The 19,111-nt window shown below is 40.7% G+C and overlaps 3 protein-coding genes and 10 non-coding genes across 13 annotated transcripts; 6 read left to right on the top strand and 7 right to left on the bottom strand.

Annotated features, from left to right (window-relative positions):
• The first annotated feature begins 27 nt into the window (after positions 1-27).
• On the top strand, positions 28-1,993 carry LOC130657075 (histone H1-delta-like). The gene has a single exon (XM_057460041.1). It carries the CDS (start codon positions 1,340-1,342, stop codon positions 1,889-1,891), a length of 552 nt encoding a protein of 183 aa, XP_057316024.1. The 5' UTR covers positions 28-1,339; the 3' UTR covers positions 1,892-1,993.
• Positions 174-365, bottom strand: LOC130660539 (U2 spliceosomal RNA). Its single transcript, XR_008987737.1, has one exon. It is a non-coding gene; the product is annotated as a U2 spliceosomal RNA (small nuclear RNA).
• Positions 1,994-5,228: 3,235 nt separating the features above from the next.
• On the top strand, positions 5,229-5,347 carry LOC130658277 (5S ribosomal RNA). Its single transcript, XR_008985493.1, has one exon. It is a non-coding gene; the product is annotated as a 5S ribosomal RNA (ribosomal RNA).
• Positions 5,348-5,675: 328 nt separating this feature from the next.
• LOC130659484 (U1 spliceosomal RNA) lies at positions 5,676-5,840 on the bottom strand. Its single transcript, XR_008986688.1, has one exon. It is a non-coding gene; the product is annotated as a U1 spliceosomal RNA (small nuclear RNA).
• Positions 5,841-5,879: 39 nt separating this feature from the next.
• Positions 5,880-7,845, top strand: LOC130657071 (histone H1-delta-like). The gene has a single exon (XM_057460036.1). It carries the CDS (start codon positions 7,192-7,194, stop codon positions 7,741-7,743), a length of 552 nt encoding a protein of 183 aa, XP_057316019.1. The 5' UTR covers positions 5,880-7,191; the 3' UTR covers positions 7,744-7,845.
• On the bottom strand, positions 6,026-6,217 carry LOC130660538 (U2 spliceosomal RNA). The gene has a single exon (XR_008987736.1). It is a non-coding gene; the product is annotated as a U2 spliceosomal RNA (small nuclear RNA).
• Positions 7,846-11,080: 3,235 nt separating the features above from the next.
• LOC130658265 (5S ribosomal RNA) lies at positions 11,081-11,199 on the top strand. The gene has a single exon (XR_008985481.1). It is a non-coding gene; the product is annotated as a 5S ribosomal RNA (ribosomal RNA).
• Positions 11,200-11,527: 328 nt separating this feature from the next.
• On the bottom strand, positions 11,528-11,692 carry LOC130659483 (U1 spliceosomal RNA). The gene has a single exon (XR_008986687.1). It is a non-coding gene; the product is annotated as a U1 spliceosomal RNA (small nuclear RNA).
• Positions 11,693-11,731: 39 nt separating this feature from the next.
• LOC130657407 (histone H1-delta-like) lies at positions 11,732-13,807 on the top strand. The gene has a single exon (XM_057460389.1). The coding sequence runs from the start codon at positions 13,044-13,046 to the stop codon at positions 13,593-13,595; it is 552 nt and encodes a 183-aa protein (XP_057316372.1). The 5' UTR covers positions 11,732-13,043; the 3' UTR covers positions 13,596-13,807.
• On the bottom strand, positions 11,878-12,069 carry LOC130660537 (U2 spliceosomal RNA). Its single transcript, XR_008987735.1, has one exon. It is a non-coding gene; the product is annotated as a U2 spliceosomal RNA (small nuclear RNA).
• A 3,129-nt stretch (positions 13,808-16,936) lies between the features above and the next one.
• LOC130658252 (5S ribosomal RNA) lies at positions 16,937-17,055 on the top strand. The gene has a single exon (XR_008985469.1). It is a non-coding gene; the product is annotated as a 5S ribosomal RNA (ribosomal RNA).
• Positions 17,056-17,383: 328 nt separating this feature from the next.
• On the bottom strand, positions 17,384-17,548 carry LOC130659482 (U1 spliceosomal RNA). Its single transcript, XR_008986686.1, has one exon. It is a non-coding gene; the product is annotated as a U1 spliceosomal RNA (small nuclear RNA).
• A 185-nt stretch (positions 17,549-17,733) lies between these two features.
• On the bottom strand, positions 17,734-17,925 carry LOC130660536 (U2 spliceosomal RNA). Its single transcript, XR_008987734.1, has one exon. It is a non-coding gene; the product is annotated as a U2 spliceosomal RNA (small nuclear RNA).
• Positions 17,926-19,111: the final 1,186 nt, after the last annotated feature.

The following is a 19,111-nucleotide window of genomic DNA, read 5'->3' as shown; positions in this document are numbered from 1 at the left end:
CACCGTAGCATGAGGGTACCCTTCAAAGTTTGTTAATGCTTGTGGCTTGAGTGTGTTATAAACTGCCGTGTCGCGGGGCATAGGCTGTATTCTCCCCCAGTGTACGCGTTTTGTTCCCGCCGTAGACTATGCAGAGTGCCGTCGGAAAGAGGACTGCTATTATTCTTTTATTGCTTATGTGGGCCGCCATCGGTAATAGTGCAACACCAAGGCAACCCGTGGTCACGGCGTGAATGAATCCACCTCCATGACCCAAGGCCAAAAATCAGATTAATATACTGACCATTCAGAGAATGGCCTACCAGATATTAAACTGATAAGAACAGATACTACACTTGATCTTAGCCATTAGGCCGAGAAGCGATAAAGAACAAGCGTTGCCATGATAGGCATCGTCCACACACCGTAACTGCTTGTGGAGCATGTCACGTTACTGTAAAGCTTACAACTGTCACCGCGTACGGATGGACGGCGACATAGTAAAAATCACGGCTGTTGATTTAGCCGTAGGATGGAGAGCGACTGTAGCGAGTGGATGGTAACTTACATGAATGCTAACAAAGGCGACGATACTAAGTGCGTGATATTACTTTCCAATATGTCTGCGTACATTCCGTTTATCAACGCATTACGCCAGAACGTGCGCGCGCGTTACACAGTAGACCATGCAGCCGAAATGCGACAGTGCGACCCTGCCAGGAGTCGAACCTGGAATCCCCTGATTCGTAGTCAGATGCCTTATCCATTGGGCCACAGGGCCATGCTTATGACTTCGCCCCATCGTCATTTTGGCTTGCGCATTCGTTTTACTTACGACAGAATTCTTCGTGTTTGTAGCCATGAAAGAAAGGGACTTCTGTGAGTGAATTTTTTTACTGTGGTCTAATAAAAAAGTCGAAACGCAGTGCCCAATATATGAATTGCTCCTAATAGCCGGAAACAGGCCGTGTCGATGATGTAGGCCGACATACGCAACGCAAACCAAAGAACGCTTTATGAAAATCCTAACACGAGCGCGGAAGAAGCCCAAATTAACAGACTAGATGTAATGCTGAAGACCTCAAACTCCAGCAGCTTCTCTTGCAGACTATTGCGTCGTACTACAAATAAAAATTAACATGCTTTCGCATAGTCGCGGCACCCAAAACGGACATTATACGATGTACAGAAACACACATTTCTGTTTTCGCGCCAAATCAATTCCCGGGAGTGGTACTTTTACGTCCGCATACTTCGCACCGTCTTAAATTATATCTCATTTACACGGTAATGTTTAGTATACTTCTACTGTGATAACAAGCATCGTTTATCGTTGGATTGTTGTAAGAAAACATTAAAAATGAGTGAAGCAGCTTCTCCAAAGAAAATCGCACCCAAGAAGAAACCTGCTGCAAAGAAGACAGCTGATCACCCTAAATATGTGGACATGATCAAGGCTGCTATCGCTACCCTAAAGGAACGCGGTGGTTCATCTCGCCAAGCTATTACAAAATATATTCATGCAAATTACAAAGTTGCTGAAAACTCAGATCATCATCTGAAAATGGCTCTTAAACGAGGAGTAACATCAGGCGATTTGATTCAAACTAAAGGCACTGGTGCTTCTGGATCATTCAAGCTAGGTCAGGTAAAAAAAGAAAAACCTAAGAAAAAGGCCGCAGCAAAAAAGCCAACGGCAAAGAAGCCTACTGCAAAGAAAAGTACACCAAAAAAGAAGCCAGCAAAGAAGAGCACGCCAAAGAAAGCAGCAAAGAAGCCTGCCACAAAGAAAGCCTCGGCTAAGAAACCAGCAGCTAAGAAACCCACAAAGAAGCCTGTTGCTAAAAAACCTGCAGCAAAGAAGGTCAAAAAGACTCCCAAAAAGGCAGCAAAGAAGACCGCAAAAAAATAATTTGTGTGTATCTGGCTATTACATTAACAAACGGCTATTTTTATAGCCACACATTTACAAAAAAACATTATCTTGGTACAAAGTTAAACTTGTTTAAGTCACTTAAACAGTTAAAAAAGAGTAAATTTAAGATTAGATTCCCTAAGTTTAAGTATTTTCGTTTTTAAATTTCTTATTTTCTTGCTTTTACTTTTCTTGCCCTTCATATTTTTAACATTGTCAAACTTTATGTAGCATAAAATTTTTATGTAGCATAAAATTTAAACAGAAAGCAGGACAAAGTTTGATATAAAAAGCTAGCCGTAATATTTTTTATGGATGTGTGGCTATAAAAATAGCCGTTTTTTGTTTGGTAAGATGCTTAGGCACGTTCCCCACGAATTCTTCTTGCCAACTGGATGTCTTTAGGCATGATTGTAACTCGTTTTGCGTGAATGGCACACAAGTTAGTATCCTCGAACAAGCCAACAAGGTACGCTTCAGAAGCCTCTTGCAGAGCCATAACGGCTGTGCTCTGGAATCGCAGATCTGTTTTGAAGTCCTGAGCAATTTCTCGCACAAGACGCTGGAAAGGCAACTTGCGGATCAAGAGCTCGGTTGACTTCTGGTATCTTCTGATTTCTCTGAGAGCAACTGTACCAGGTCTGTAACGATGTGGTTTTTTCACTCCTCCAGTAGCTGGTGCGCTTTTCCTCGCAGCTTTAGTGGCGAGTTGTTTTCGTGGAGCCTTTCCTCCAGTAGATTTACGTGCAGTTTGCTTTGTACGAGCCATATTTTAAGAAGTCGATGTAGTACGGATACACAAGACGGTCTAAAATGCACTATCGCGCCAAAGTTTTATTTCTCATATTGATTGACAGCTAAGGTTCAAAACAAACCATTTGATTGGTGCTAAGAAAGTAATTTCTGATTGGCTGCATAATGACATTACGCTCATTACTTTAACATTTTTATAAAATCTGTGTTTTTTGGCTACGGGAAAACGGCTGTATCTTCTGATACACAAAAGCTTTTGACTTTTTTTTTTTTTAGTAAGTAGCAGAAGGTTTGGCGAATTCCAACGATGCCAAATTTATTGCCTTACTGAAACATTAAGACCACGAATTTTTAAAAAAACTACAGTTTTACTTAAAAAAATGTACAAAATGTTCGGAACATTTTGTAATGACGCAACTCTATTGGTTAATTAGGGTGTTTCCACGAGCAGTAGGTAATTTTATGGCCTCTTTTTAAAGCTGTCTGAATTCTGTTAACTCAAACGTTGTTTTTGTACTCGTTCTGTACGCAACTATATCAATATGTCTGGACGCGGAAAAGGAGGTAAAGGATTGGGAAAAGGAGGTGCTAAACGTCACCGAAAAATTCTTCGTGATAACATTCAGGGAATCACAAAACCTGCTATTCGGCGTCTTGCTCGACGAGGTGGTGTCAAACGTATCTCTGGCCTTATCTATGAGGAAACCAGAGGTGTACTGAAGGTTTTCTTAGAGAATGTTATTCGTGATGCTGTAACCTACACAGAGCACGCTAAACGCAAGACCGTTACCGCTATGGATGTTGTTTATGCCTTAAAACGTCAAGGAAGAACTCTTTACGGATTCGGAGGTTAAGCGTTGTCATTGCTCAACAAAAACGGCTATTTTTATAGCCACAAATCTTTTAAAACATTACTTTGTGCACGCTTCCAAATTACACAATGTGTAAAGTCTTGTCACAGTTACATTTATTGCTATACGATACTATGTCATATATGACACAAAAAAAATTTAGAAATACTTTGTAGGGTTAATTTGCCTGGGAGTGTTTCCGTGAAAAGCTGGGTTAAGTTAAATGTAAGCAATAACATGGATCAATGTACTTGTCTTTTCTGCAAGTACAGCTAATAATACGTATGAAAAGTGAAGCTAATCCACACACACATGGGGAAGTATTTTAAATGTAGGCTAGTGTTCTTAAGCACATTATTTAGAAGTTTTATTAACTTCGGTTAACTTGTAGTGACGCCAAGTAAATGTTTTTTTAAAGATGTGTGGTCTTAAAAAAGACCGTTTGTGTTTGGTAGACGTTGGTTTACTTGCTGCTTGTGTATTTTGTGACGGCTTTTGTTCCTTCACTGACTGCGTGTTTTGCAAGTTCTCCAGGCAAGAGAAGACGTACTGCGGTTTGAATTTCACGAGAAGAGATGGTCGACTTTTTGTTTTGAAGAGCCAAACGCGAAGCTTCGGAAGCAATGCGCTCAAAGATGTCGTTGACAAATGAGTTCATGATGCTCATAGCTTTGCTTGAAACTCCGACATCTGGGTGAACTTGTTTCAAAACATTGTAGATGTAAATAGCATAACTTTCCTTTCTCTTTCTCTTGCGTTTCTTTTCACCAGTTCCACCAATCTTTCCTCCTTTTTTGCCGGCTCTTTTTTCACCTTTCTTGGCTACTTTAGGTGCCTGTTTTCCTCCTTTAGCTGCTGCGTCAGACATGGTTAAAAATTTTTGCTACTTAACTTGTAAATAAGCATTAAACTGCAAGTCAAAACTTTTTGTTTATAAGTAAAAAAATCGGATCGAATTCGATCCGAAAACGCCGATACGCAATTTAATTGGTTAAAAAAAAAATCTTTTGTTTAATACTTAATTATGATTGGTTAAAAAAACATGATTTCGATCCTATTTTTATGATGAAAAAACGAGTAAAGTTTATTTCGTTAACACTTACGTTAAATATTCGTACGTTTTTGTATTAACTTACAAATCAAATCGCAGTTATGTCTGGACGTGGAAAAGGTGGAAAAGCTAAGGCTAAAGCCAAGACAAGATCCTCAAGAGCTGGACTTCAATTTCCAGTCGGTAGAGTGCATAGATTCCTTCGTAGAGGGCACTATGCTAACCGAATTGGATCTGGAGCACCAGTTTACTTAGCAGCCGTCTTGGAATATTTATCTGCTGAGATATTGGAGTTGGCTGGTAACGCAGCAAGAGACAACAAAAAAGCTAGGATTATTCCAAGACATTTACAATTGGCTGTTCGTAATGATGAAGAATTAAACAAACTTTTGAGCGGTGTAACCATTGCAGCTGGTGGTGTTTTGCCAAACATTCAAGCTGTCTTACTCCCAAAGAAGAACGACAAAGGACAGAAGAAGTAAACCGCTACACTCAGAAAACAACGGCTATTTTTATAGCCACACATCTTTAAAAAAACATTGTTTTTTTCACAAAACTATAACCTTAAAGTCTAATAGATAATCCATGCATACGCCTTGTCCTAAGTAACTCAAAGAAATTAAATAAAAAAATTTGATCACAACGTCAAAATAAATTGCACGTATTTGCACCTACTAATGTCTACGGCCATACCACGATGAACACACCCGTTCTCGTCTGATCACGGAAGTTAAGCATCGTCGGGCCGGGATAGTACTTGGATGGGGGACCGCCTGGGAACTCCCGGTGTCGTAGGCTTTTCATTTTCATTTGCTGTGATATATTTCTTGTTATAACAATTAAGGAACGTGGCGGTTGTTGAAAGTGTTTCCTATGACATTTTCCTACGACATTTTCAGGTGATAGTACGAGAAAAAAGAGCTTTCAAATGCATACAAACTCGATCTATTGCCGATCATCCAATAACCCTGACGGAATGGCAAATAAAATAAAATTCCGCCGCCTTCCGAGGACTTATATCGCAATCACGTTTCGTAACAGCCAAGCGAGGTTTTACCTTAGCGTTTAAGTCACCACCGACATTTGGCCGCGCAACTTTTCTAAGCTCATTCATTTTGACTTAAGGAGGGGGCGAGCGCGGACGCAGGCCCCCACTACCAGAAATTGTACGGTCGAGTTACTGACGTTTGCAGTAATCGCAGAGGTCAGCCCAAGCGTAGTGCAATGCAAGAGCCTCACTCTGGAAGAAAACCCTCATTGATCAGTCTTTACTTCCCCGTCAGGTAAGTATGAGTTGGAACTGCACCGTAGCATGAGGGTACCCTTCAAAGTTTGTTAATGCTTGTGGCTTGAGTGTGTTATAAACTGCCGTGTCGCGGGGCATAGGCTGTATTCTCCCCCAGTGTACGCGTTTTGTTCCCGCCGTAGACTATGCAGAGTGCCGTCGGAAAGAGGACTGCTATTATTCTTTTATTGCTTATGTGGGCCGCCATCGGTAATAGTGCAACACCAAGGCAACCCGTGGTCACGGCGTGAATGAATCCACCTCCATGACCCAAGGCCAAAAATCAGATTAATATACTGACCATTCAGAGAATGGCCTACCAGATATTAAACTGATAAGAACAGATACTACACTTGATCTTAGCCATTAGGCCGAGAAGCGATAAAGAACAAGCGTTGCCATGATAGGCATCGTCCACACACCGTAACTGCTTGTGGAGCATGTCACGTTACTGTAAAGCTTACAACTGTCACCGCGTACGGATGGACGGCGACATAGTAAAAATCACGGCTGTTGATTTAGCCGTAGGATGGAGAGCGACTGTAGCGAGTGGATGGTAACTTACATGAATGCTAACAAAGGCGACGATACTAAGTGCGTGATATTACTTTCCAATATGTCTGCGTACATTCCGTTTATCAACGCATTACGCCAGAACGTGCGCGCGCGTTACACAGTAGACCATGCAGCCGAAATGCGACAGTGCGACCCTGCCAGGAGTCGAACCTGGAATCCCCTGATTCGTAGTCAGATGCCTTATCCATTGGGCCACAGGGCCATGCTTATGACTTCGCCCCATCGTCATTTTGGCTTGCGCATTCGTTTTACTTACGACAGAATTCTTCGTGTTTGTAGCCATGAAAGAAAGGGACTTCTGTGAGTGAATTTTTTTACTGTGGTCTAATAAAAAAGTCGAAACGCAGTGCCCAATATATGAATTGCTCCTAATAGCCGGAAACAGGCCGTGTCGATGATGTAGGCCGACATACGCAACGCAAACCAAAGAACGCTTTATGAAAATCCTAACACGAGCGCGGAAGAAGCCCAAATTAACAGACTAGATGTAATGCTGAAGACCTCAAACTCCAGCAGCTTCTCTTGCAGACTATTGCGTCGTACTACAAATAAAAATTAACATGCTTTCGCATAGTCGCGGCACCCAAAACGGACATTATACGATGTACAGAAACACACATTTCTGTTTTCGCGCCAAATCAATTCCCGGGAGTGGTACTTTTACGTCCGCATACTTCGCACCGTCTTAAATTATATCTCATTTACACGGTAATGTTTAGTATACTTCTACTGTGATAACAAGCATCGTTTATCGTTGGATTGTTGTAAGAAAACATTAAAAATGAGTGAAGCAGCTTCTCCAAAGAAAATCGCACCCAAGAAGAAACCTGCTGCAAAGAAGACAGCTGATCACCCTAAATATGTGGACATGATCAAGGCTGCTATCGCTACCCTAAAGGAACGCGGTGGTTCATCTCGCCAAGCTATTACAAAATATATTCATGCAAATTACAAAGTTGCTGAAAACTCAGATCATCATCTGAAAATGGCTCTTAAACGAGGAGTAACATCAGGCGATTTGATTCAAACTAAAGGCACTGGTGCTTCTGGATCATTCAAGCTAGGTCAGGTAAAAAAAGAAAAACCTAAGAAAAAGGCCGCAGCAAAAAAGCCAACGGCAAAGAAGCCTACTGCAAAGAAAAGTACACCAAAAAAGAAGCCAGCAAAGAAGAGCACGCCAAAGAAAGCAGCAAAGAAGCCTGCCACAAAGAAAGCCTCGGCTAAGAAACCAGCAGCTAAGAAACCCACAAAGAAGCCTGTTGCTAAAAAACCTGCAGCAAAGAAGGTCAAAAAGACTCCCAAAAAGGCAGCAAAGAAGACCGCAAAAAAATAATTTGTGTGTATCTGGCTATTACATTAACAAACGGCTATTTTTATAGCCACACATTTACAAAAAAACATTATCTTGGTACAAAGTTAAACTTGTTTAAGTCACTTAAACAGTTAAAAAAGAGTAAATTTAAGATTAGATTCCCTAAGTTTAAGTATTTTCGTTTTTAAATTTCTTATTTTCTTGCTTTTACTTTTCTTGCCCTTCATATTTTTAACATTGTCAAACTTTATGTAGCATAAAATTTTTATGTAGCATAAAATTTAAACAGAAAGCAGGACAAAGTTTGATATAAAAAGCTAGCCGTAATATTTTTTATGGATGTGTGGCTATAAAAATAGCCGTTTTTTGTTTGGTAAGATGCTTAGGCACGTTCCCCACGAATTCTTCTTGCCAACTGGATGTCTTTAGGCATGATTGTAACTCGTTTTGCGTGAATGGCACACAAGTTAGTATCCTCGAACAAGCCAACAAGGTACGCTTCAGAAGCCTCTTGCAGAGCCATAACGGCTGTGCTCTGGAATCGCAGATCTGTTTTGAAGTCCTGAGCAATTTCTCGCACAAGACGCTGGAAAGGCAACTTGCGGATCAAGAGCTCGGTTGACTTCTGGTATCTTCTGATTTCTCTGAGAGCAACTGTACCAGGTCTGTAACGATGTGGTTTTTTCACTCCTCCAGTAGCTGGTGCGCTTTTCCTCGCAGCTTTAGTGGCGAGTTGTTTTCGTGGAGCCTTTCCTCCAGTAGATTTACGTGCAGTTTGCTTTGTACGAGCCATATTTTAAGAAGTCGATGTAGTACGGATACACAAGACGGTCTAAAATGCACTATCGCGCCAAAGTTTTATTTCTCATATTGATTGACAGCTAAGGTTCAAAACAAACCATTTGATTGGTGCTAAGAAAGTAATTTCTGATTGGCTGCATAATGACATTACGCTCATTACTTTAACATTTTTATAAAATCTGTGTTTTTTGGCTACGGGAAAACGGCTGTATCTTCTGATACACAAAAGCTTTTGACTTTTTTTTTTTTTAGTAAGTAGCAGAAGGTTTGGCGAATTCCAACGATGCCAAATTTATTGCCTTACTGAAACATTAAGACCACGAATTTTTAAAAAAACTACAGTTTTACTTAAAAAAATGTACAAAATGTTCGGAACATTTTGTAATGACGCAACTCTATTGGTTAATTAGGGTGTTTCCACGAGCAGTAGGTAATTTTATGGCCTCTTTTTAAAGCTGTCTGAATTCTGTTAACTCAAACGTTGTTTTTGTACTCGTTCTGTACGCAACTATATCAATATGTCTGGACGCGGAAAAGGAGGTAAAGGATTGGGAAAAGGAGGTGCTAAACGTCACCGAAAAATTCTTCGTGATAACATTCAGGGAATCACAAAACCTGCTATTCGGCGTCTTGCTCGACGAGGTGGTGTCAAACGTATCTCTGGCCTTATCTATGAGGAAACCAGAGGTGTACTGAAGGTTTTCTTAGAGAATGTTATTCGTGATGCTGTAACCTACACAGAGCACGCTAAACGCAAGACCGTTACCGCTATGGATGTTGTTTATGCCTTAAAACGTCAAGGAAGAACTCTTTACGGATTCGGAGGTTAAGCGTTGTCATTGCTCAACAAAAACGGCTATTTTTATAGCCACAAATCTTTTAAAACATTACTTTGTGCACGCTTCCAAATTACACAATGTGTAAAGTCTTGTCACAGTTACATTTATTGCTATACGATACTATGTCATATATGACACAAAAAAAATTTAGAAATACTTTGTAGGGTTAATTTGCCTGGGAGTGTTTCCGTGAAAAGCTGGGTTAAGTTAAATGTAAGCAATAACATGGATCAATGTACTTGTCTTTTCTGCAAGTACAGCTAATAATACGTATGAAAAGTGAAGCTAATCCACACACACATGGGGAAGTATTTTAAATGTAGGCTAGTGTTCTTAAGCACATTATTTAGAAGTTTTATTAACTTCGGTTAACTTGTAGTGACGCCAAGTAAATGTTTTTTTAAAGATGTGTGGTCTTAAAAAAGACCGTTTGTGTTTGGTAGACGTTGGTTTACTTGCTGCTTGTGTATTTTGTGACGGCTTTTGTTCCTTCACTGACTGCGTGTTTTGCAAGTTCTCCAGGCAAGAGAAGACGTACTGCGGTTTGAATTTCACGAGAAGAGATGGTCGACTTTTTGTTTTGAAGAGCCAAACGCGAAGCTTCGGAAGCAATGCGCTCAAAGATGTCGTTGACAAATGAGTTCATGATGCTCATAGCTTTGCTTGAAACTCCGACATCTGGGTGAACTTGTTTCAAAACATTGTAGATGTAAATAGCATAACTTTCCTTTCTCTTTCTCTTGCGTTTCTTTTCACCAGTTCCACCAATCTTTCCTCCTTTTTTGCCGGCTCTTTTTTCACCTTTCTTGGCTACTTTAGGTGCCTGTTTTCCTCCTTTAGCTGCTGCGTCAGACATGGTTAAAAATTTTTGCTACTTAACTTGTAAATAAGCATTAAACTGCAAGTCAAAACTTTTTGTTTATAAGTAAAAAAATCGGATCGAATTCGATCCGAAAACGCCGATACGCAATTTAATTGGTTAAAAAAAAAATCTTTTGTTTAATACTTAATTATGATTGGTTAAAAAAACATGATTTCGATCCTATTTTTATGATGAAAAAACGAGTAAAGTTTATTTCGTTAACACTTACGTTAAATATTCGTACGTTTTTGTATTAACTTACAAATCAAATCGCAGTTATGTCTGGACGTGGAAAAGGTGGAAAAGCTAAGGCTAAAGCCAAGACAAGATCCTCAAGAGCTGGACTTCAATTTCCAGTCGGTAGAGTGCATAGATTCCTTCGTAGAGGGCACTATGCTAACCGAATTGGATCTGGAGCACCAGTTTACTTAGCAGCCGTCTTGGAATATTTATCTGCTGAGATATTGGAGTTGGCTGGTAACGCAGCAAGAGACAACAAAAAAGCTAGGATTATTCCAAGACATTTACAATTGGCTGTTCGTAATGATGAAGAATTAAACAAACTTTTGAGCGGTGTAACCATTGCAGCTGGTGGTGTTTTGCCAAACATTCAAGCTGTCTTACTCCCAAAGAAGAACGACAAAGGACAGAAGAAGTAAACCGCTACACTCAGAAAACAACGGCTATTTTTATAGCCACACATCTTTAAAAAAACATTGTTTTTTTCACAAAACTATAACCTTAAAGTCTAATAGATAATCCATGCATACGCCTTGTCCTAAGTAACTCAAAGAAATTAAATAAAAAAATTTGATCACAACGTCAAAATAAATTGCACGTATTTGCACCTACTAATGTCTACGGCCATACCACGATGAACACACCCGTTCTCGTCTGATCACGGAAGTTAAGCATCGTCGGGCCGGGATAGTACTTGGATGGGGGACCGCCTGGGAACTCCCGGTGTCGTAGGCTTTTCATTTTCATTTGCTGTGATATATTTCTTGTTATAACAATTAAGGAACGTGGCGGTTGTTGAAAGTGTTTCCTATGACATTTTCCTACGACATTTTCAGGTGATAGTACGAGAAAAAAGAGCTTTCAAATGCATACAAACTCGATCTATTGCCGATCATCCAATAACCCTGACGGAATGGCAAATAAAATAAAATTCCGCCGCCTTCCGAGGACTTATATCGCAATCACGTTTCGTAACAGCCAAGCGAGGTTTTACCTTAGCGTTTAAGTCACCACCGACATTTGGCCGCGCAACTTTTCTAAGCTCATTCATTTTGACTTAAGGAGGGGGCGAGCGCGGACGCAGGCCCCCACTACCAGAAATTGTACGGTCGAGTTACTGACGTTTGCAGTAATCGCAGAGGTCAGCCCAAGCGTAGTGCAATGCAAGAGCCTCACTCTGGAAGAAAACCCTCATTGATCAGTCTTTACTTCCCCGTCAGGTAAGTATGAGTTGGAACTGCACCGTAGCATGAGGGTACCCTTCAAAGTTTGTTAATGCTTGTGGCTTGAGTGTGTTATAAACTGCCGTGTCGCGGGGCATAGGCTGTATTCTCCCCCAGTGTACGCGTTTTGTTCCCGCCGTAGACTATGCAGAGTGCCGTCGGAAAGAGGACTGCTATTATTCTTTTATTGCTTATGTGGGCCGCCATCGGTAATAGTGCAACACCAAGGCAACCCGTGGTCACGGCGTGAATGAATCCACCTCCATGACCCAAGGCCAAAAATCAGATTAATATACTGACCATTCAGAGAATGGCCTACCAGATATTAAACTGATAAGAACAGATACTACACTTGATCTTAGCCATTAGGCCGAGAAGCGATAAAGAACAAGCGTTGCCATGATAGGCATCGTCCACACACCGTAACTGCTTGTGGAGCATGTCACGTTACTGTAAAGCTTACAACTGTCACCGCGTACGGATGGACGGCGACATAGTAAAAATCACGGCTGTTGATTTAGCCGTAGGATGGAGAGCGACTGTAGCGAGTGGATGGTAACTTACATGAATGCTAACAAAGGCGACGATACTAAGTGCGTGATATTACTTTCCAATATGTCTGCGTACATTCCGTTTATCAACGCATTACGCCAGAACGTGCGCGCGCGTTACACAGTAGACCATGCAGCCGAAATGCGACAGTGCGACCCTGCCAGGAGTCGAACCTGGAATCCCCTGATTCGTAGTCAGATGCCTTATCCATTGGGCCACAGGGCCATGCTTATGACTTCGCCCCATCGTCATTTTGGCTTGCGCATTCGTTTTACTTACGACAGAATTCTTCGTGTTTGTAGCCATGAAAGAAAGGGACTTCTGTGAGTGAATTTTTTTACTGTGGTCTAATAAAAAAGTCGAAACGCAGTGCCCAATATATGAATTGCTCCTAATAGCCGGAAACAGGCCGTGTCGATGATGTAGGCCGACATACGCAACGCAAACCAAAGAACGCTTTATGAAAATCCTAACACGAGCGCGGAAGAAGCCCAAATTAACAGACTAGATGTAATGCTGAAGACCTCAAACTCCAGCAGCTTCTCTTGCAGACTATTGCGTCGTACTACAAATAAAAATTAACATGCTTTCGCATAGTCGCGGCACCCAAAACGGACATTATACGATGTACAGAAACACACATTTCTGTTTTCGCGCCAAATCAATTCCCGGGAGTGGTACTTTTACGTCCGCATACTTCGCACCGTCTTAAATTATATCTCATTTACACGGTAATGTTTAGTATACTTCTACTGTGATAACAAGCATCGTTTATCGTTGGATTGTTGTAAGAAAACATTAAAAATGAGTGAAGCAGCTTCTCCAAAGAAAATCGCACCCAAGAAGAAACCTGCTGCAAAGAAGACAGCTGATCACCCTAAATATGTGGACATGATCAAGGCTGCTATCGCTACCCTAAAGGAACGCGGTGGTTCATCTCGCCAAGCTATTACAAAATATATTCATGCAAATTACAAAGTTGCTGAAAACTCAGATCATCATCTGAAAATGGCTCTTAAACGAGGAGTAACATCAGGCGATTTGATTCAAACTAAAGGCACTGGTGCTTCTGGATCATTCAAGCTAGGTCAGGTAAAAAAAGAAAAACCTAAGAAAAAGGCCGCAGCAAAAAAGCCAACGGCAAAGAAGCCTACTGCAAAGAAAAGTACACCAAAAAAGAAGCCAGCAAAGAAGAGCACGCCAAAGAAAGCAGCAAAGAAGCCTGCCACAAAGAAAGCCTCGGCTAAGAAACCAGCAGCTAAGAAACCCACAAAGAAGCCTGTTGCTAAAAAACCTGCAGCAAAGAAGGTCAAAAAGACTCCCAAAAAGGCAGCAAAGAAGACCGCAAAAAAATAATTTGTGTGTATCTGGCTATTACATTAACAAACGGCTATTTTTATAGCCACACATTTACAAAAAAAACATTATCTTGGTACAAAGTTAAACTTGTTTAAGTCACTTAAACAGTTAAAAAAGAGTAAATTTAAGATTAGATTCCCTAAGTTTAAGTATTTTCGTTTTTAAATTTCTTATTTTCTTGCTTTTACTTTTCTTGCCCTTCATATTTTTAACATTGTCAAACTTTATGTAGCATAAAATTTTTATGTAGCATAAAATTTAAACAGAAAGCAGGACAAAGTTTGATATAAAAAGCTAGCCGTAATATTTTTTATGGATGTGTGGCTATAAAAATAGCCGTTTTTTGTTTGGTAAGATGCTTAGGCACGTTCCCCCACGAATTCTTCTTGCCAACTGGATGTCTTTAGGCATGATTGTAACTCGTTTTGCGTGAATGGCACACAAGTTAGTATCCTCGAACAAGCCAACAAGGTACGCTTCAGAAGCCTCTTGCAGAGCCATAACGGCTGTGCTCTGGAATCGCAGATCTGTTTTGAAGTCCTGAGCAATTTCTCGCACAAGACGCTGGAAAGGCAACTTGCGGATCAAGAGCTCGGTTGACTTCTGGTATCTTCTGATTTCTCTGAGAGCAACTGTACCAGGTCTGTAACGATGTGGTTTTTTCACTCCTCCAGTAGCTGGTGCGCTTTTCCTCGCAGCTTTAGTGGCGAGTTGTTTTCGTGGAGCCTTTCCTCCAGTAGATTTACGTGCAGTTTGCTTTGTACGAGCCATATTTTAAGAAGTCGATGTAGTACGGATACACAAGACGGTCTAAAATGCACTATCGCGCCAAAGTTTTATTTCTCATATTGATTGACAGCTAAGGTTCAAAACAAACCATTTGATTGGTGCTAAGAAAGTAATTTCTGATTGGCTGCATAATGACATTACGCTCATTACTTTAACATTTTTATAAAATCTGTGTTTTTTGGCTACGGGAAAACGGCTGTATCTTCTGATACACAAAAGCTTTTGACTTTTTTTTTTTTTAGTAAGTAGCAGAAGGTTTGGCGAATTCCAACGATGCCAAATTTATTGCCTTACTGAAACATTAAGACCACGAATTTTTAAAAAAACTACAGTTTTACTTAAAAAAATGTACAAAATGTTCGGAACATTTTGTAATGACGCAACTCTATTGGTTAATTAGGGTGTTTCCACGAGCAGTAGGTAATTTTATGGCCTCTTTTTAAAGCTGTCTGAATTCTGTTAACTCAAACGTTGTTTTTGTACTCGTTCTGTACGCAACTATATCAATATGTCTGGACGCGGAAAAGGAGGTAAAGGATTGGGAAAAGGAGGTGCTAAACGTCACCGAAAAATTCTTCGTGATAACATTCAGGGAATCACAAAACCTGCTATTCGGCGTCTTGCTCGACGAGGTGGTGTCAAACGTATCTCTGGCCTTATCTATGAGGAAACCAGAGGTGTACTGAAGGTTTTCTTAGAGAATGTTATTCGTGATGCTGTAACCTACACAGAGCACGCTAAACGCAAGACCGTTACCGCTATGGATGTTGTTTATGCCTTAAAACGTCAAGGAAGAACTCTTTACGGATTCGGAGGTTAAGCGTTGTCATTGCTCAACAAAAACGGCTATTTTTATAGCCACAAATCTTTTAAAAACATTACTTTGTGCACGCTTCCAAATTACACAATGTGTAAAGTCTTGTCACAGTTACATTTATTGCTATACGATACTATGTCATATATGACACAAAAAAAAATTTAGAAATACTTTGTAGGGTTAATTTGCCTGGGAGTGTTTCCGTGAAAAGCTGGGTTAAGTTAAATGTAAGCAATAACATGGATCAATGTACTTGTCTTTTCTGCAAGTACAGCTAATAATACGTATGAAAAGTGAAGCTAATCCACACACACATGGGGAAGTATTTTAAATGTAGGCTAGTGTTCTTAAGCACATTATTTAGAAGTTTTATTAACTTCGGTTAACTTGTAGTGACGCCAAGTAAATGTTTTTTTAAAGATGTGTGGTCTTAAAAAAGACCGTTTGTGTTTGGTAGACGTTGGTTTACTTGCTGCTTGTGTATTTTGTGACGGCTTTTGTTCCTTCACTGACTGCGTGTTTTGCAAGTTCTCCAGGCAAGAGAAGACGTACTGCGGTTTGAATTTCACGAGAAGAGATGGTCGACTTTTTGTTTTGAAGAGCCAAACGCGAAGCTTCGGAAGCAATGCGCTCAAAGATGTCGTTGACAAATGAGTTCATGATGCTCATAGCTTTGCTTGAAACTCCGACATCTGGGTGAACTTGTTTCAAAACATTGTAGATGTAAATAGCATAACTTTCCTTTCTCTTTCTCTTGCGTTTCTTTTCACCAGTTCCACCAATCTTTCCTCCTTTTTTGCCGGCTCTTTTTTCACCTTTCTTGGCTACTTTAGGTGCCTGTTTTCCTCCTTTAGCTGCTGCGTCAGACATGGTTAAAAATTTTTGCTACTTAACTTGTAAATAAGCATTAAACTGCAAGTCAAAACTTTTTGTTTATAAGTAAAAAAATCGGATCGAATTCGATCCGAAAACGCCGAATACGCAATTTAATTGGTTAAAAAAAAAATCTTTTGTTTAATACTTAATTATGATTGGTTAAAAAAACATGATTTCGATCCTATTTTTATGATGAAAAAACGAGTAAAGTTTATTTCGTTAACACTTACGTTAAATATTCGTACGTTTTTGTATTAACTTACAAATCAAATCGCAGTTATGTCTGGACGTGGAAAAGGTGGAAAAGCTAAGGCTAAAGCCAAGACAAGATCCTCAAGAGCTGGACTTCAATTTCCAGTCGGTAGAGTGCATAGATTCCTTCGTAGAGGGCACTATGCTAACCGAATTGGATCTGGAGCACCAGTTTACTTAGCAGCCGTCTTGGAATATTTATCTGCTGAGATATTGGAGTTGGCTGGTAACGCAGCAAGAGACAACAAAAAGCTAGGATTATTCCAAGACATTTACAATTGGCTGTTCGTAATGATGAAGAATTAAACAAACTTTTGAGCGGTGTAACCATTGCAGCTGGTGGTGTTTTGCCAAACATTCAAGCTGTCTTACTCCCAAAGAAGAACGACAAAGGACAGAAGAAGTAAACCGCTACACTCAGAAAACAACGGCTATTTTTATAGCCACACATCTTTAAAAAAACATTGTTTTTTTCACAAAACTATAACCTTAAAGTCTAATAGATAATCCATGCATACGCCTTGTCCTAAGTAACTCAAAGAAATTAAATAAAAAAATTTGATCACAACGTCAAAATAAATTGCACGTATTTGCACCTACTAATGTCTACGGCCATACCACGATGAACACACCCGTTCTCGTCTGATCACGGAAGTTAAGCATCGTCGGGCCGGGATAGTACTTGGATGGGGGACCGCCTGGGAACTCCCGGTGTCGTAGGCTTTTCATTTTCATTTGCTGTGATATATTTCTTGTTATAACAATTAAGGAACGTGGCGGTTGTTGAAAGTGTTTCCTATGACATTTTCCTACGACATTTTCAGGTGATAGTACGAGAAAAAAGAGCTTTCAAATGCATACAAACTCGATCTATTGCCGATCATCCAATAACCCTGACGGAATGGCAAATAAAATAAAATTCCGCCGCCTTCCGAGGACTTATATCGCAATCACGTTTCGTAACAGCCAAGCGAGGTTTTACCTTAGCGTTTAAGTCACCACCGACATTTGGCCGCGCAACTTTTCTAAGCTCATTCATTTTGACTTAAGGAGGGGGCGAGCGCGGACGCAGGCCCCCACTACCAGAAATTGTACGGTCGAGTTACTGACGTTTGCAGTAATCGCAGAGGTCAGCCCAAGCGTAGTGCAATGCAAGAGCCTCACTCTGGAAGAAAACCCTCATTGATCAGTCTTTACTTCCCCGTCAGGTAAGTATGAGTTGGAACTGCACCGTAGCATGAGGGTACCCTTCAAAGTTTGTTAATGCTTGTGGCTTGAGTGTGTTATAAACTGCCGTGTCGCGGGGCATAGGCTGTATTCTCCCCCAGTGTACGCGTTTTGTTCCCGCCGTAGACTATGCAGAGTGCCGTCGGAAAGAGGACTGCTATTATTCTTTTATTGCTTATGTGGGCCGCCATCGGTAATAGTGCAACACCAAGGCAACCCGTGGTCACGGCGTGAATGAATCCACCTCCATGACCCAAGGCCAAAAATCAGATTAATATACTGACCATTCAGAGAATGGCCTACCAGATATTAAACTGATAAGAACAGATACTACACTTGATCTTAGCCATTAGGCCGAGAAGCGATAAAGAACAAGCGTTGCCATGATAGGCATCGTCCACACACCGTAACTGCTTGTGGAGCATGTCACGTTACTGTAAAGCTTACAACTGTCACCGCGTACGGATGGACGGCGACATAGTAAAAATCACGGCTGTTGATTTAGCCGTAGGATGGAGAGCGACTGTAGCGAGTGGATGGTAACTTACATGAATGCTAACAAAGGCGACGATACTAAGTGCGTGATATTACTTTCCAATATGTCTGCGTACATTCCGTTTATCAACGCATTACGCCAGAACGTGCGCGCGCGTTACACAGTAGACCATGCAGCCGAAATGCGACAGTGCGACCCTGCCAGGAGTCGAACCTGGAATCCCCTGATTCGTAGTCAGATGCCTTATCCATTGGGCCACAGGGCCATGCTTATGACTTCGCCCCATCGTCATTTTGGCTTGCGCATTCGTTTTACTTACGACAGAATTCTTCGTGTTTGTAGCCATGAAAGAAAGGGACTTCTGTGAGTGAATTTTTTTACTGTGGTCTAATAAAAAAGTCGAAACGCAGTGCCAATATATGAATTGCTCCTAATAGCCGGAAACAGGCCGTGTCGATGATGTAGGCCGACATACGCAACGCAAACCAAAGAACGCTTTATGAAAATCCTAACACGAGCGCGGAAGAAGCCCAAATTAACAGACTAGATGTAATGCTGAAGACCTCAAACTCCAGCAGCTTCTCTTGCAGACTATTGCGTCGTACTACAAATAAAAATTAACATGCTTTCGCATAGTCGCGGCACCCAAAACGGACATTATACGATGTACAGAAACACACATTTCTGTTTTCGCGCCAAATCAATTCCCGGGAGTGGTACTTTTACGTCCGCATACTTCGCACCGTCTTAAATTATATCTCATTTACACGGTAATGTTTAGTATACTTCTACTGTGATAACAAGCATCGTTTATCGTTGGATTGTTGTAAGAAAACATTAAAAATGAGTGAAGCAGCTTCTCCAAAGAAAATCGCACCCAAGAAGAAACCTGCTGCAAAGAAGACAGCTGATCACCCTAAATATGTGGACATGATCAAGGCTGCTATCGCTACCCTAAAGGAACGCGGTGGTTCATCTCGCCAAGCTATTACAAAATATATTCATGCAAATTACAAAGTTGCTGAAAACTCAGATCATCATCTGAAAATGGCTCTT

This window comes from Hydractinia symbiolongicarpus, chromosome 9 (assembly GCF_029227915.1).
Source record: "Hydractinia symbiolongicarpus strain clone_291-10 chromosome 9, HSymV2.1, whole genome shotgun sequence".
Classification (NCBI taxonomy): Eukaryota; Metazoa; Cnidaria; class Hydrozoa; order Anthoathecata; family Hydractiniidae; genus Hydractinia; species Hydractinia symbiolongicarpus.
Note: the sequence above shows the minus strand (reverse complement) of the source record. Positions and strands in the feature narration are given on the sequence as shown.